This window comes from Schistocerca cancellata, chromosome 8 (genome assembly GCF_023864275.1).
Source record: "Schistocerca cancellata isolate TAMUIC-IGC-003103 chromosome 8, iqSchCanc2.1, whole genome shotgun sequence".
NCBI lineage: Eukaryota > Metazoa > Arthropoda > Insecta > Orthoptera > Acrididae > Schistocerca > Schistocerca cancellata.
The window spans coordinates 281,169,006-281,185,044 of record NC_064633.1 but is presented as its reverse complement, the minus strand read 5'-3'; the positions used below and the strand labels follow the sequence as shown (position 1 = coordinate 281,185,044).

The window sequence follows — 16,039 nt, the reverse complement described above, 5'->3', positions numbered from 1 at the left end:
ATGGTCCATTATTTGCAACTGAACTTATTACCAAGTTGTAATCTCAAGAATTCAACACTATCAACTTCTTCCATCTGCTTGTTGTCATATTTTAGGCCTGTACCAAAGGGAAACCTCTTATTACATTCCATTAAAATTTGTTCCATAGATTATGAAGTCAACATTTTGTAATGATGTGGAATGTGTCTTTTTTTCTGATTACTACTTCATATCTAAAAATCCATCTACTGAGTAGGAGTTGTCATTCAAAAACTCTTTTAATTTGTTTTTAAATGCTGGTTGGCTATCTGTCAGACTTTTAAAGCTATTTGATAAATGACCAATGATTTCTGTGGCAACAGAATTCACCCCTTTTGGTGCCAAAGACAGATATAACCCAGAATAGTGAAGATCATCCTTTCTTCTAGTGTTGTAGCTATGCACTTTGCTATTATTTTTAACTTGGGGTGGGCTATTAATAACAAATTTCTTAAGTGAATATATGTATTTGAAAGGTACTGTGAATATCCCGAGTTCCTTAAACAAATGACTACAAAGTGATCTTGGGTGGGTTTTAGCTATTATTCTGACTGCATCATTTTTATGCAATGACTACATTTTCTCTTAATGATGAATTACCCCAAAATATGTCACATGAAAGCAGTGAATGAAAATAGGCACAGTATACTAATTCACTGATATGTTTATCACAAAATTTAGCATTAACTGTAATAGCATACATAGCAGAACCTAACCATTTCAGCAGATTATCAATTTCTCATCGATGTACCCACCCAGAAATTCTGCCTTAGCATCAGACCCTGTTCAGAGCCTATATTTATAAATGGCTTTATGCCATTTACTGAACAGACCTGTATATACTGTGTTTTCTCAAAATTTAGTAAGACTCCATTTGCAGACAACCTCTTAATAATTTTCTGAAAGACATTATTACAAACTTCCTCAGCTAATTCCTGTTTGTTGGATGTGATTGCTGCATTTGTTTCATCAGTACAAACAAAAAGCTTTGCATCTTCACAAATACAGAGTGGCAAGTCATTAATATTCAGGATGATTCAAAAAGAATACCACAACCCTGAAAATCAAGAATTCTGCAAAGAATAAAAGGAGAGTTACAGTCGTTCTGCGATCAATGGAAGGAAGCTCTGAAGTTTCACTTGATTGCTCATTTGGTCACTAGGAGCACTGTAGGTCACATAACCTTCATTTCTGTTGTCAGTGCAATGATTGCAATGATGGCAAATGCTCAACAAAAAGCTCTTTGTGTTATCGAGTATGACAGAAGTGAATCAACAATGGTTGTTCAGCATGCATTTTGAGCCAAATATGGTGTTCAATCTCCTGATATGTGTTGCATTGCATGTTGGCATAAACAATTCATGAAGAAAGGTGTTTGTACACAGGGGAAAATTCAGGACAGTAACACATGAGTGAAAAAAATGTTGACCACATTCAGAAAGCATTTGCTTGTAATCTAGGAAAATCCACCCACTGAGCTATCAGAGAGATGCAGATTCCACAATCTACCATCTGGAGCATCCTAAGGGAAAGGTTAGTAATGAAACAAAAAAATGGCTCTGAGCACTATGGGACTTGACTTCTGAGGTCATCAGTCCCCCAGAACTTAGAACTACTTAAACCTAACTAATCCCACCTCTCCACTGCAACTACAAGAAAGGGAAGACATAATACACTCCTGGAAATTGAAATAAGAACACCGTGAATTCATTGTCCCAGGAAGGGGAAACTTTATTGACACATTCCTGGGGTCAGATACATCACATGATCACACTGACAGAACCACAGGCACATAGACACAGGCAACAGAGCATGCACAATGTCGGCACTAGTACAGTGTATATCCACCTTTTGCAGCAATGCAGGCTGCTATTCTCCCATGGAGACGATCGTAGAGATGCTGGATGTAGTCCTGTGGAACGGCTTGCCATGCCATTTCCACCTGGCGCCTCAGTTGGACCAGCATTCGTGCTGGACGTGCAGACCGCGTGAGACGACGCTTCATCCAGTCCCAAACATGCTCAATGGGGGACAGATCCGGAGATCTTGCTGGCCAGGGTAGTTGACTTACACCTTCTAGAGCACGTTGGGTGGCACGGGATACATGCGGACGTGCATTGTCCTGTTGGAACAGCAAGTTCCCTTGCCGGTCTAGGAATGGTAGAACGATGGGTTCGATGACGGTTTGGATGTACCGTGCACTATTCAGTGTCCCCTCGACGATCACCAGTGGTGTACGGCCAGTGTAGGAGATCGCTCCCCACACCATGATGCCGGGTGTTGGCCCTGTGTGCCTCAGTTGTATGCAGTCCTGATTGTGGCGCTCACCTGCACAGCGCCAAACACGCATACGACCATCATTGGCACCAAGGCAGAAGCGACTCTCATCGCTGAAGACGACACGTCTCCATTTGTCCCTCCATTCACGCCTGTTGCGACACCACTGGAGGCGGGCTGCACGATGTTGGGGCGTGAGCGGAAGACGGCCTAACGGTGTGCGGGACCGTAGCCCAGCTTCATGGAGACAGTTGCGAATGGTCCTCGCCGATACCCCAGGAGCAACAGTGTCCCTAATTTGCTGGGAAGTGGCGGTGTGGTCCCCTACGGCACTGTGTAGGATCCTACGGTCTTGGCGTGCATCTGTGCGTCGCTGCGGTCTGGTCCCAGGTCGACGGGCACGTGCACCTTCCGCCAACCACTGGTGACAACATCGATGTACTGTGGAGACCTCACGCCCCACGTGTTGAGCAATTGGGCGGTACGTCCACCCGGCCTCCCGCATGCCCACTATACGCCCTCGCTCAAAGTCCGTCAACTGCACATACGGTTCACGTCCACGCTGTCGCGGCATGCTACCAGTGTTAAAGACTGCGATGGAGCTCCGTATGCCACGGCAAACTGTCTGACACTGACGGCGGCGGTGCACAAATGCTGCGCAGCTAGCGCCATTCGACGGCCAACACCGCGGTTCCTGGTGTGTCCACTGTGCCGTGCGTGTGATCATTGCTTGTACAGCCCTCTCGCAGTGTCCGGAGCAAGTATGGTGGGTCTGACACACCGGTGTCAATGTGTTCTTTTTTCCATTTCCAGGAGTGTAGTTAATTATCCATGACCAGTGTGTGAATTGTGTCATTTTGTAGGCATCATCAACTTGTATTATCATTGTGTGCAGAACCATGCATTGTAGCCACCCCACTGAATGATCCCCTATGTGTTGGCATAGGCCAGGGGACAGACTGTTGTGGAATAGTGAAGCCAAGAAAGCTTTCAACAATGTAAAGTCTGCTATCACTGAGACCACTCTATTGGCACACCCTGTCCTGCAAGTGTCACTCACCTTAATGGTTGATGCACCAGCAACACCAATATGGGCAATGCTGTAGCTGTAGGTATACGATCAGTGCTCATCATGGACCACAAATCAATGACATTTGCATTTTGTTAATTCCCAGACAAAGCATTGCCACACCAGCCTCAATATTTGAACTTCATAGAACAGTTTACAATCAACACTACCCACGTGGAGAGACAAATTAATGTCCCAACAGATACTCTCTTGTGCACTGAGATGATCTCAAAGGCAATCGATTATGAGGTGCTAGCTGTAGCACAAAAGTCTGGTGAGGAGCTGCAAGATGTCTTGACCTGGCCTTCTAGCCTTCAGCTACTTTGCATTAAAGTACCTCCATTAAATGTCTGTTTGTATTGCAATGGCTATGCATCGAAGACATGACCGTACGTGACTCGAGGTTTTTGACAGCAAGCAATTGCATCACTACACAACCTGTCTCACCCTGGTGTTCACACTACAGCACATTTAACGAAAAGAACTTTTGAGTGGCCTAACATTGACGGGGACTGTAAGTCCTTTATTCACCCATGTAACAAGATCACTCTTCATGTTAGTACTCCCCTCGGCATGTGTGTTCCACCTAATCCCACCTAATCAATAGTTCGAACATGTCCACATTGAGATAATTGGGCCACTGCCGCCATCAGGGGGATGTGCTTACTGTCTGACTGTTGTAGACTGATTCACTCACTGGACGGAGCTATTCCTCATGTCCAATATCACCACCGAGACTGTCGACACTATGTTTCTTTGGTGATAGATTACCAATTTTGGCATATCATAACACATCACTACTGACCAGGGCAGGCAATTCAAATCTTATCTATTCCAGGCAATTGCCACTCTGTTAGGTATGAAACACATCTGGGCAACTGTTTACCACCTGACAGCGAATGGTTTGATAGAATGCTTACACAATCAGCTCAAAGTATCTCTTCCGTGTCACAAGTCAAAGCATTGGACTGACACTACTGATCTTGCTCCTGTGCCTCTGCACGGCCATTAAAGATAACCTGAAGACAACCACGGCTGAGCTGGTCTATAGGCAACCAGTTAGACTACTAGGTGACTTCCTGTGCACCACGTTGGACACTATCATCACCGCATCAGATTTTGTTAGCAAGTTACGCACAAAGATGCAACAACTCTGGCCTATTGTAGCAAGTGAGCAAGTGACTTGTTGCCCATTCATCTTTGTTGATTTGTTGAGCTGCAAACAAGAGTTCATTCAGCAGTACATAAACCAACCACCATATGAAGGGTTATATACCATACTTTGCAGGGAGGATACAACATCTAGAGTTGACATCATGGGTATGCCAACAACAGATTCCATTGATTGCCTAAAACCTGCCTTTAGTGCTGCTGATATTGGCACACACAAATCACCTACCACATGACTTATGGACATGCCTGAACCATCCACTGTCCCGTCATGTACTGCTGATAACCCACCACAGACATTGAGTTCTACAACTGATGACTCCACAAGAATATTTGTCACACAGTTTGGATGCCAGGTCAAGTTTAATTACGGACATTATTAACAATTGGTGGGGGAACGGGGTGCATTAAGGTGCAGAAGTGAAGTGCACAAGTTGTACAGTGATTACATTTAGAAGTAATATCTTTGGCTTTGTGTTTCTTCTTTGGTTTATATATTTATGCCATTGTTGAATTTTGACACTTTTAGATTAAAGTCAGATTGCATTGTGTGAACATGTCAGATGGTAAATGTTGCGTCAAAGTTTATTTCATACTTGTCGCAACAAATAGCTTTCATGTGTACAGTTCAGGAAAGCTAGTGATTGAGGGGAGGATTCAGATGGTTGAGATGTGAAGCAGCATATGAAATCATGCATGTTGTGTTCACCTGCATGTTGTGCCACAGGGTGATCCACTTTGCTCTTGCCACAGTTTGGTGTGGCCATTCATCCTAGTGAACAACTGGCTAGTAGTCATAGCAATGTAAAAAGCTGTGCAATGACTGTAGCAGAGCTTATATATGACATGGCTGCTTTCATAGGTGAACTGGCCTCTGCTGGGGTGGGATAACCTTGTGATAACTGGAATAGTACGTGCTGGGTGGATGCATTGGATAAGTCATGCACCTGGATGTTCCACAGGGATCATATCCCTGTTGTGTATGGATGGACTAGTGTGTTATGGAGGTTTGAGGGGCAATGGAAAGGAACTCGGATATGATGTTCCTCATTTCTGAGCATGATGGTAGTTAATCAAAGCCATGATGAAATATGTCATTCAGGGTTCCAGTCTGAGGTGGTATTTGGTGATGAAGGGGGCACTCCTTTGTAGCTGGTTCTTGTGGGTGGTGGGAAAATTGAGAGCATGTGATGATATGGCATGGGAAATCTGTTTCCAGACTAGGTCTGAGGCATTGTGGCTATCTGTGACCTTCAGCATACTGGGCAAGGGAGTTCTTGTCACCACTAATACATCATCCCCAGGTGACAAGGCATTATGGGAGGGATTATTTTAGATTATTTGGTGTGAAAGAAATGGTAGCTGTCAAAATGTAAGTAATGCAGATGGTTGGTAGATTTAATGTGAGAGAGGTATGGATGGAGCCATCAGAGAAGAGGAGGTCCACCTTCACAAAGATCACACATTGGTTTGAGAAGGACCATGTGAAGTGGAGGGGAGACAAGGTTGAGATTGAGAAGGAATGAAGACAGGGTGTCTTGGCCCTGAGTTCAGATCATGAAGATATCATCAATTATCCTGAACCAGACTAGGGGTTTGGAGTTTTAGGGGGTTTAGTAAGGTTTATTCTAGATTGTCCATAAACAGGCTGGAATAGTGGCAGTGCCACAGATACATTTGTATAACTTCCCTTCAAAGGAGAAGTAGCTGTGTGTTAGGACAAAGTTAGTAAGATGTGTTTAAGGTGTATGGTGTAAGATATATGTAAACCCACTACCTCATTCTTCAGACATCTTACTTCCTTTATCCAAACACAAAACTACTTCACCTTTGAAGGGAGGCTTTAAATACAAATCTGAGGCACAGTCATAGGCTCCAGCATGCCACCCTCCTATATCAACCAGTTTATGCACCATCTAGAGGAAACCATTCTACCCTCCCAAAACCCCAAATCCCTGGCCTGGTCCATGTTCATTGATGATATCTTCATGATATGGACTCAGGGCCAAGACATCCTATTCTCATTCTCATTCCACAACCTCAACACCTTCTCTCCCATCCACATCACCAGGTGCCCTGCAACCAAGCATTCCACCTTCTTGGACATTGACCTCCTTCTCTCTGATGGCTCCATCCACATGTCTGTCTACATTAAACCCACCGACCACCAACAGTGCCTGCATTTTGATAGCTGACATCCCGTCAACACCAAAAATATCCCTTCCATGCAGCCTGAGCATCCAGGGATAGCATATCTGCAGTAGCAAGAACTCCATTACACAGTATGCTGAATGTCTCACAAAGGCCTTCACAGAACCTGCAAACCTAGTCTGTAAACAAATTTCTCTTGCCATATCCCCACACAACATCAATCAACCCACCACCCCCAACAGTCAGCTACAAAGAAGCACACCCTTAATAACCCAATACCACTCTGGACTCGAACAGCTGACTCACACCCTTCATCATGGCTTTCATTATCTATATTGTTTCAATGGCCTCCAGATTCACCCAGTCTGACACAAAGTGATTTTTACCTTTGGAGGATCATAAAGGATCACTTGCCTTTGCATCCATTACCAGCTGATCTAGCAGAATTAAGAAACAGGATTGAAGCAGTTGTTGTAAAAATTACTCCAGACACACTAAACAAGGTATCGGAAGAACTTGCCTATTGACTTGAGTGCTGTGTGATGAATGGTGCTCACTCTGAACACTTGTAATAAAAACTGTCTGAGTTGCTATTTCATTTGATGTTGTTGTTTATAATTGTAAGTTGAATGTAAAACTGCTACAAAGCCTGAAAACTCTATATCCATTTTAAAACACCCAGTATATAAGACACTAGGATATAGTTACCACCATGCACTTAGTGTTCCCAAAAAATATTTTTCTTAAGATTCAAGTTATAAAATCAATACATATTTGCCTTCAGGTACAAAGTAAGTGGGATAAAAAGTGTGGTGTGTTAGTATATTTTAAATTATTCATGAAAGTATTGTTTTTGTTTCTAATGAAGACAGATAGTTTGTTAAAAAGTAATAATTCTTATCCCACCATGACTTCTGCTTAATCTTTGGTTCACCTGATGAATGTTTGCCTCGGTTTGTGTGTCATGTCTGTACATCTCCCCATTTTCTGAAAACAGATCTAAGGACTTTTTTAACATAAAAGGTATTGTTTACAGAATGTAAGTAAAGGACGTTGGAAATATATTTAGTTCTCAAAATAAAAGTTTGGTAGCTGATTGCATTGGTATTCCTATCATTACTTTTATTAGCCCTTTTAGCATAAGATAAATATTTATCTTACTACAATTAAAGATAAAGCATTTGCCTACAGCTCCTTATGAAACCTTTAACCTATTCTGTTCCAGAGGTCCAGATACGTATGTCATGTGTAGGCATATGTGGTTCTGATGTTCATTATGTGCAGTACGGTTATACTGGAAGAAGTGTTGTAAAAAAACCTATGGTTCTTGGTCATGAAGGAGCTGGAATCATTACAAAGCTTGGACCAGGAGTCAAGAATCTCAAAATAGGTAAGTATATGCATTTGGGAAGGAGTGCACCCAATGGTTAAAATAAAGTTTTGTGTTTGAAAGTTCAGATTAAATGAGATATCATTTGCTGTATAAAGTGTGTAAGTAAACAAGTGACTTCTGTCTGGAATTTCATATGTTACAAGGAAACAGAAATAGAAACAAACTCAGTAAGTAGTTCATATTATCAATTAGCTACCACTACCATGAGGAAACCTTTAGGTTGTAGGATGAGCCAAGAGAGAAATAGTTATCATGGCAAATTTCTAAAAATCATATTAAATTATCATTACTAAATTGCTAATGAAGACAGGTGAAACCTAGTTATTCAAATGGTAGCTGAAACTGGTACCACAATCTAACATGTACAGCTGTGACACTCACTGCTGAAAAAGTTGTTACTGTCTGACGGATGAACACATGCTGATGCCCCTAATACAGTAGTTAGAAAGCCATTCCTCACTTAATGTCACATGTGCCATAACATTAATATGTGTTTCTAACCCTTTACCCACTTAGTTTACAAAAATGCTTAGTTTGAGTACAAGCATTAGAAAGTATGGTATCAAGAGACCTAAATAACTGTGAAATAAATGTAAACAGACCCAAAACTCATGCTTGAAATGGCATAAACTACAATATCTTCATGAAGAAATATTCTCAAAAATTAATATAATTGCAGCTCAGCCTTATAAAAGAAAAAGAATATAAATACAGTATTTCAGCCATAAGAAGCATATATTTCTGTTGCTCTCTTCTTTTAAATGCAATGGTTTTGTACAGAATCAGAAGATTTGCTCATTGTTGCACTTCACTCTACTTTACAATTCATGAATATTTGTTTAATATAATTACTTTTTCTTCAATAGATGAATGTGTTGAAAAATTCTGATGTTGGTGGTTTCAATGTAGTAACAATAGCATAATCAGTCGGGTCAGGAGACAGTTTTATTGTTTTGTCAATTTATTGTCTCACCTATGTGATAGTTTTCTCCTCCACTACATTTATGGGGACTTATTTAGTATATTAAATAATGTAGGTACTGCCTTCCATAGATTTCATATTTTATGAATTCATAAACTCATTAATTTCAATGTGTAGTGAACAGAACATCAGATTATTGTCTTGGTATACATCACCTTTCTGTAATTCATCACGTCTCTCACTGCTTATTACCTATTTCTTCTTCTTAAAAAGCAAAGTTATTCTTCAGTAAATATCTGTAGGTTGCAAGAAATTGCTAACTAAACAGTACAGTAACATGCTGTTTCATATCTCTTGCCACCAAGAAACCCAAATTGTATTGTATTATATTTATTTGACCGATCCAACAAATCATAATATTGTACAATTCATGCATATGCTATTATACAAGTCAAGTATGCATTTTTACAAATAAATTCTTACAAATTAATATGTTACAAGAAAGCCTGTGCAAGATGACAAGAATTTAACTACATCACATTGCACTTTCATTAGTTAGCTGGGTTCCAACTTGTATTTAAAATAACATTAAATAATATGGGATATAACAGAACATGATGGGAGCAAAAATTGCACCACTTCTTTTTCTTCATCATGCTTTATTTCCATTCAGTTCTTATGCCACAAGACAGTGCTACTGGCCTCAAGACATCGTGTGTGACTACATCTCTGACGTGTTTTATCCTGCCACCCCTAGGTGAAGAGTGTTTTACCTGTGCATATTATATTAGGTTGTATGTAATTCATTTTAGTGAAGTCAAATGAAAAGAGGACAGGGATTTCTAGTTTAGATTAGATCACATTAGATTCAGTTTTCATTCCATAGACTCAAAAATGAGATGATTCTTGTGGGCATAGAAAAAGCCAGAAAGTATACTGTAAGAAAATAAAACATTTGAATATAATACTAACTACCCTGATCATTTGTCAGGACATTGTCAAAATAGGTGAATACATTACAATAAACTGGAACTGCTAATATTTACAGAATAAACACACTGTCAGAATGACACATAGTTATGCACTTTTAATAAATTTATCATCCACAAAATACCTAATCTTCTCTGGTGTGACCAAGTGCTGTCAAAACTGAAGTTAACAGATATTTTTGCTCCGAAGCTGGTCTAACAGTCCCTGTTATTAATCTATAGAGTAGAAAGAGTTACCTATCAAAAACTCTGTTTAAAAAGAAATCAAGTTTTTAATGGTTGCTGGCAATTTATTGAAATTGTATCTTCCTGAATATTGGAGCCCTTTTTAACTCAAGGTAAGTCATTTTAAGCCCTTATATAGATTGTTCTCGTTCTTAGTAATGATACTATGTATTGAGCTATTAGGTGGCAATAGAGATATGTTACTTTCAAAAAATTTCATTAAGGAATAAATATACTGAGAAGCAGTGGTTAGAATACAAAGTTTCTTGAAAACATTTCTACATTATGTTTTTGCATTCATGCCACAAATGCGTCTTATTACACATTTTTGCACAGTATCATTCTCACTGCAAATATAAGCTTGCTCAGGCACTTCAGCAATTCTGTGGTATGCCCTTCCCAACAGAATTTATTATTGAGACGTAATACCATGAATTTAACACTGTTAACCTCTTCAATCTGCAGGTCTTCACATGTTATACACATGCTGTAAGGAAATCTCTTACATGTTCTGAACTGCATATAATGAGTGTCCCATATAATGAGTTTAATGACAGTGAATTAGATTCAAATCATCTATTAATGTCAGTGAAATTTGATTAGCAGCCATTTCTAAATCTGCACTTGACTTACTATTTATTGCAATGTATGTATCATCTGAAAACAAAACAAAGTTTATATCTGGCAATGTAATGGATGAAAGGTCATCAATGTGCACAAGAAAAAGCAAGTGACCCAAGATGGGATCTTGAGGAATGCCATATGTATTTGACTCCAGTCAGGTGAAGACCGACTGCTTACCACATAGACATTTTGCAGTGACACCCTTTGTTTCCTGTTAGTTGGATAAGATTCAAACTGGGAAAATTTTACATTTCACAAGATTCAAACCATTCTGCAGCACTGCTGGTGACACCATAATGTTCTAATTTACTTAAGAGAATGCTGTGATTCACACAGTCAAATGCCTATGACAGGACACAAAAAATGCCAGTAGCCTCTAATTTGTATTCTAATGAATTAAGTACATTCTCACTGTACATATAAATAGCTTTCTCTATATCAGAATGCTTAAGAAATCAAAACTGTGACATGGACAATTTATTATTTGCAGTCAAATGCTTAAGGAGATGCTTTACATAGCCTTTTCAAATATTTTAAAACAACCAGCAAATGTGAAACTGATTGATAGTTTGATAGTATCCTTTATCCGCCTTCTTGCAAAGAGGCTTAACATCAGCATATTTTAGCCAGACTGGAAATGTCCCACTGATACAAAGATTGATTACACAAATAACTTAAGATGGAACTCAACTCACATCAGCATTCTTTGATTAACTACATTAACATGTTATCATAACCACTAGATTACTTAGATTCTAAAGATTTCATGATGGGTGCTACTTCTTTCAGAGACATGAGTGTAATTTCTACTCATCTCAAAAAAAGTTTCGCATCACCTCAGTTCTGAGAGTTCCAAAAACTGCACAGAAAATTGGAATAGAGATCAACATAAACATCATTTCCACCCTTTTTACTGCTCATGAAAACCACACATTGTGTGTTGTACCACCATACAGCGAGACCTTCAGAGGTGGTGGTCCAGATTGCCATGCACACTGATACCTGTAAAAGCAAGTATTATATCCTCTTGCATTGGTGCATGCCTGTATTCACTGTGGCACACTATTCACAAGTTCATCAAGGCACAGTTAGTCCAGATTGTCCCATTCCTCAACAGTTATTGGCATAGATCCCTCAGAGTGGTTGGTGGGTCACGTCATCCACAAATAGCCCTTTTAATCTCTCCCAGGCATGTTGGACAGGGTTCATGTCTGGAGAACATGCTGCCACTCTAGTTGAGTAATGTCGTTATCCTGAAGGAAGTCATTCACAAGATGTGCTCAATAGGGGTGCGAATTGTCATCCATGAAGATGAATGTCTCGCCAATATGCTGCCGATATGGTTGCACTATTGTTCGGAGGATGGTATGCACTATAGTACAGCCATTACGGTGCCTTCCATGACCACCAGCAGTGTAAGTCAACCGCACATAATGCCACCAGAAATCATCAGCAAACCTCCATCCTGCTAAACTCGCTGGACAGTGTGTCTAAGGTGTTCAGCCTGACCAGGTTGCCTCCAAACACATCTCTGACAAATGTCTGATTGAAGGCATACACGACACTCATTGGTGAGGAGAATGTCATGCCAATCCTGAGCAGTCTATTCGGCATCTTGTTGTCCCATCCGTACTGTGCTGCATGGTGTCGTGGTTGCAAAGATGGACCTCGTCATGGATGTCAGGAGTGAAGTTGCACATCACACAGCCTATTGCGCACAGTTTGAGTCATAACATGACATCTTGTGGCTGCAAAAAAAGCATTATTCAACACAGTGGTGTTGCTGTCATGGTTCCTGCAAGCCATAATCTGTAGGTATCGGTCATCCACTGCAGTAGTAGCCCTCGGGCGGCCTTAGTGAGGCATGTCGTCAACAGTTCCTGTCTCTCTGTATCTCATCCATGTCTGAACAACATCACTTTGGTTCACTCTGAGATGCCTGGAAATTTCCCTTGTTGAGAGCCCATCCTGGCACAAAGTAACAATGCAGATGCGATCAAACCACAGTATTGACCATCTAGGCATGGTTGAACTACAGACGACACGAGCCGTGTACCTCCTTCATGGTGGAATGACTGGAACTGATAGGCTGTCAGACCCCCTCCATCTAATAGGCACTGCTGATACGTGGTTGTTTACATCTTTGGGCAGGTTTAGTGACATCTCTGAACAGTCAAAGGGTCTGTGTCTGCGATACAATATCCACAGTCAACATCTATCTTCAGGAGTTTTTGGAACCAGGCTCATGCAAAACTTTTTTCGATTTGTGTATTTTACTGAAGTTATTTGCAAAGACTGGTTTCAGATACTCCATTGCACAATTTACCAAAGCTGATAACCCCAAGCTGTCAGTAACAGAAACAAAATACTTGTTCAAGAGCTTTGCAATATTAAATGCACTTGCCACCATCATCTCATTTATTTTTAGAGCTATCTGTTCCTCTCCCTTTTTGGCCCTACCAGTCTCTGTCTTCAATATAAGCCACATAATAATAATAATAAGAAGAAAAATAATAATTATTATTTGTCTGATGTAATTATCTTCTTCTCATAATAAAACTGCTTAGATTTCTGGATTACTTGCTTCAAAATTTTGCAGTATTCTTCTTAATGCATTACAATGCTAACATCAGAGCTGTTCCTAGATATTAGATGCAGTCTCCTTTTTGTCCCACATGATATCTTTATTCCTTGTGTAAACCATGGTTTATTTTTAAACTTCTGTCTGATTTGAGTTACCTTTAGGAGAAAACAATTTTCAAAAGAGGAAGCAACTTTATCAATGAATGCTTTGTATTTTCCATTTGCATTAGAAGTATTGTAAACATCTATCCAGTTCGTGTCTTTGAGCATCCTCCTAAAAGCCTCAATTTTTTACTGATTTATTACCCTCCTGTATTCAGATTTAATAGATTTTTTATCCTGACAAGTTTCAACATTTAACACAAGATGCTGCAGGTCATGATCAGATACCTCATTTACCATTGGTTTTGTGTGATGACTATTTTTGCTAGATTTGTCTACAAATGTATTATCAATAGCAGTCTCAGAGCTACAATGATAGTGGAGCAAAAACAGTAGCTTCAGCAAATGGTGTACGAGGTGTTGGTTCTGTGATGAATAGGAAAATAGATTATTGCAGTAAAGCCACAAAAATCCATGACTGTGCTGTTTTACATGACTATGTAAAAAAATTGATGATGATGAAACTGAGTAATATGTAAAATATATAAAGGGCAATGAAAATTTGATTGCTTTTGGTGCTGGAATGTTGTAGTGGGAAAGAGGAAGGAAGGAAGAATCATCCAGGAATTCTGAGTTGTGAGAAAGAAATCAGAAGGGAGATATGTTTCTAGACTTTTGCAATGAGTTTTAACTGATTTTGGTGAATATCCAAATCCACAGTGCAGATTACAACCAAGACAGTTACTAACCAAGTATACATATGGTTCACAGCAAAGAACATAACATTTTTTTTTAAACTAATATAATGCAGTTTCATACAATAAATAAAAACTTCAAGTTTGTGAAACAAATACAAACAATCAGGAAAATAATAAAAAACCACATACAAAACAGTTAGGAACTGGGATGGACAATCAGTTGCATATCGATTAGCTGCTCAAAAACTTAGCTCAGCATGTTTTGCACTGAAAGCCATTTGTCTCTTTGTGGATGGACAAATAATACTATTGTCATATTTTGCATATTTTCTTTTTATACTCTCCTATGGTATAATCTTATGGAGAAATGAGAAAAATTTTAAACCAAAAATGGGCAGTAAGGTTAATATTTGGTGTTACTAAAAAGGATATCCTGCAGGGATCTCTTCATATGTCTGAGAATATTTACACTTACACATGAATTTATGTGCTCACTGATGAAATTCATAGGCAACCATAGGAAAATATTTCAGATAAATTGTGACATTCACAGTCATGAGAGATGATAGACAAAAATTTTCAGCAAGAATCTGCAACTCTCATGAAAGTACATAACGGAGGTTCTATGTTTGGAATGAAGGTGTAGAATAAACTCCATGTCAATATAAAAAGGAAATAAATAATGGTTAGTTATTCAAAAACCTGAAAAACTTTTCCCATAGATCAAACTCTTCATAAAATGAATGATTTTTGGAAATATAACTTAGATAAGATATTCACTAACATAAGAATGGAGGAAATCAACTTTGCCCTAAGGATTAAAAACACTGCAAGCACAGTAAAAGCCCATCAGTCTGGCAACTGATAGTCTGGCACAATAATCCAGCATCTTTTCATACATACTGAATATTTTGGACCCATTCAGCAGAATTCAGTCACGCTCAGCAGTAGTCAAGAATTCTGAGTCATGTAGTGGCAACAGTTGTTTCAGTCACCTGTCAGACAACTTCTGTCATGCACCAATGTCTTCTCAACCAAGCACCTCTCAAAACAAGGTGGAAGTGAAACACAAACATATTATGCTTATGATACATATTAACTAGACTGAGAAATGTGAGAATAGAAATAAGATTATAGAATAATATAAATTTGGTTCATCAACAGTCTATGATATTTAAAAACAGGCAAACTCCAAAAGTTTGCTCACAGGCAGTTGCAATGAAGGACACTGAATCACAAAAAACTTTGAAAAAGCCCTAAGTAGATCAGAGGGATGAAATTTTGTATAAGTGGTTCTGTGCTAAAAGGTCTGATGGAAAACCTGTAACTGGGGTTGGAAAAGGTAAACAGTTCCATGACAATTTCAGGCTATCAGAAACTGAATGTGTATTTTCTTATGGTTAAGCTATACTAATAACACTCACCATGGAATTTGGAAGCTTGAAGTGGGTGGGGAGTCATGATCGACAGATCAAAATGCAGCTGCAGAACACAAAGTTCCTCTTTGAAAGTTAAGGATCAAAAGTGCACCAAAGTCTCTCTTTTTTTTATTTACCAAGAGTCAGTTCATAGTTTTATTGTGTGCAAATGCTTCAGGCAACCACATGCTGATGACACCTAATTTTATTGGCAAATATGAAGAGCAAAGAGCTTTTAATGGTATTTTAAATTTTCCTGTAATTTATGGAGCTAATTACAATTCGTGGATGACTTCAGAATTGTTTAAGACTGGTTTTCCCATAATTTCACACCTTCTGTGAGAGACATTTAAAAAAATCTTGGTTTGCCTGAACAGAGCAAGGTTGTACTGTTGCTAGA

The 16,039-nt window shown here is 39.3% G+C and overlaps 1 protein-coding gene across 1 annotated transcript in view; it reads left to right on the top strand.

Moving 5' to 3' along the window:
- LOC126095735 (sorbitol dehydrogenase-like) overlaps positions 1-16,039 on the top strand; it is a 121,643-nt gene that overhangs the window by 47,339 nt on the left and 58,265 nt on the right. Inside the window, exon 3 of the mRNA XM_049910503.1 lies at positions 7,911-8,075. Coding sequence (XP_049766460.1) covers positions 7,911-8,075 — 165 coding nt within the window. The remainder of the gene's footprint in view (positions 1-7,910; positions 8,076-16,039) is intronic.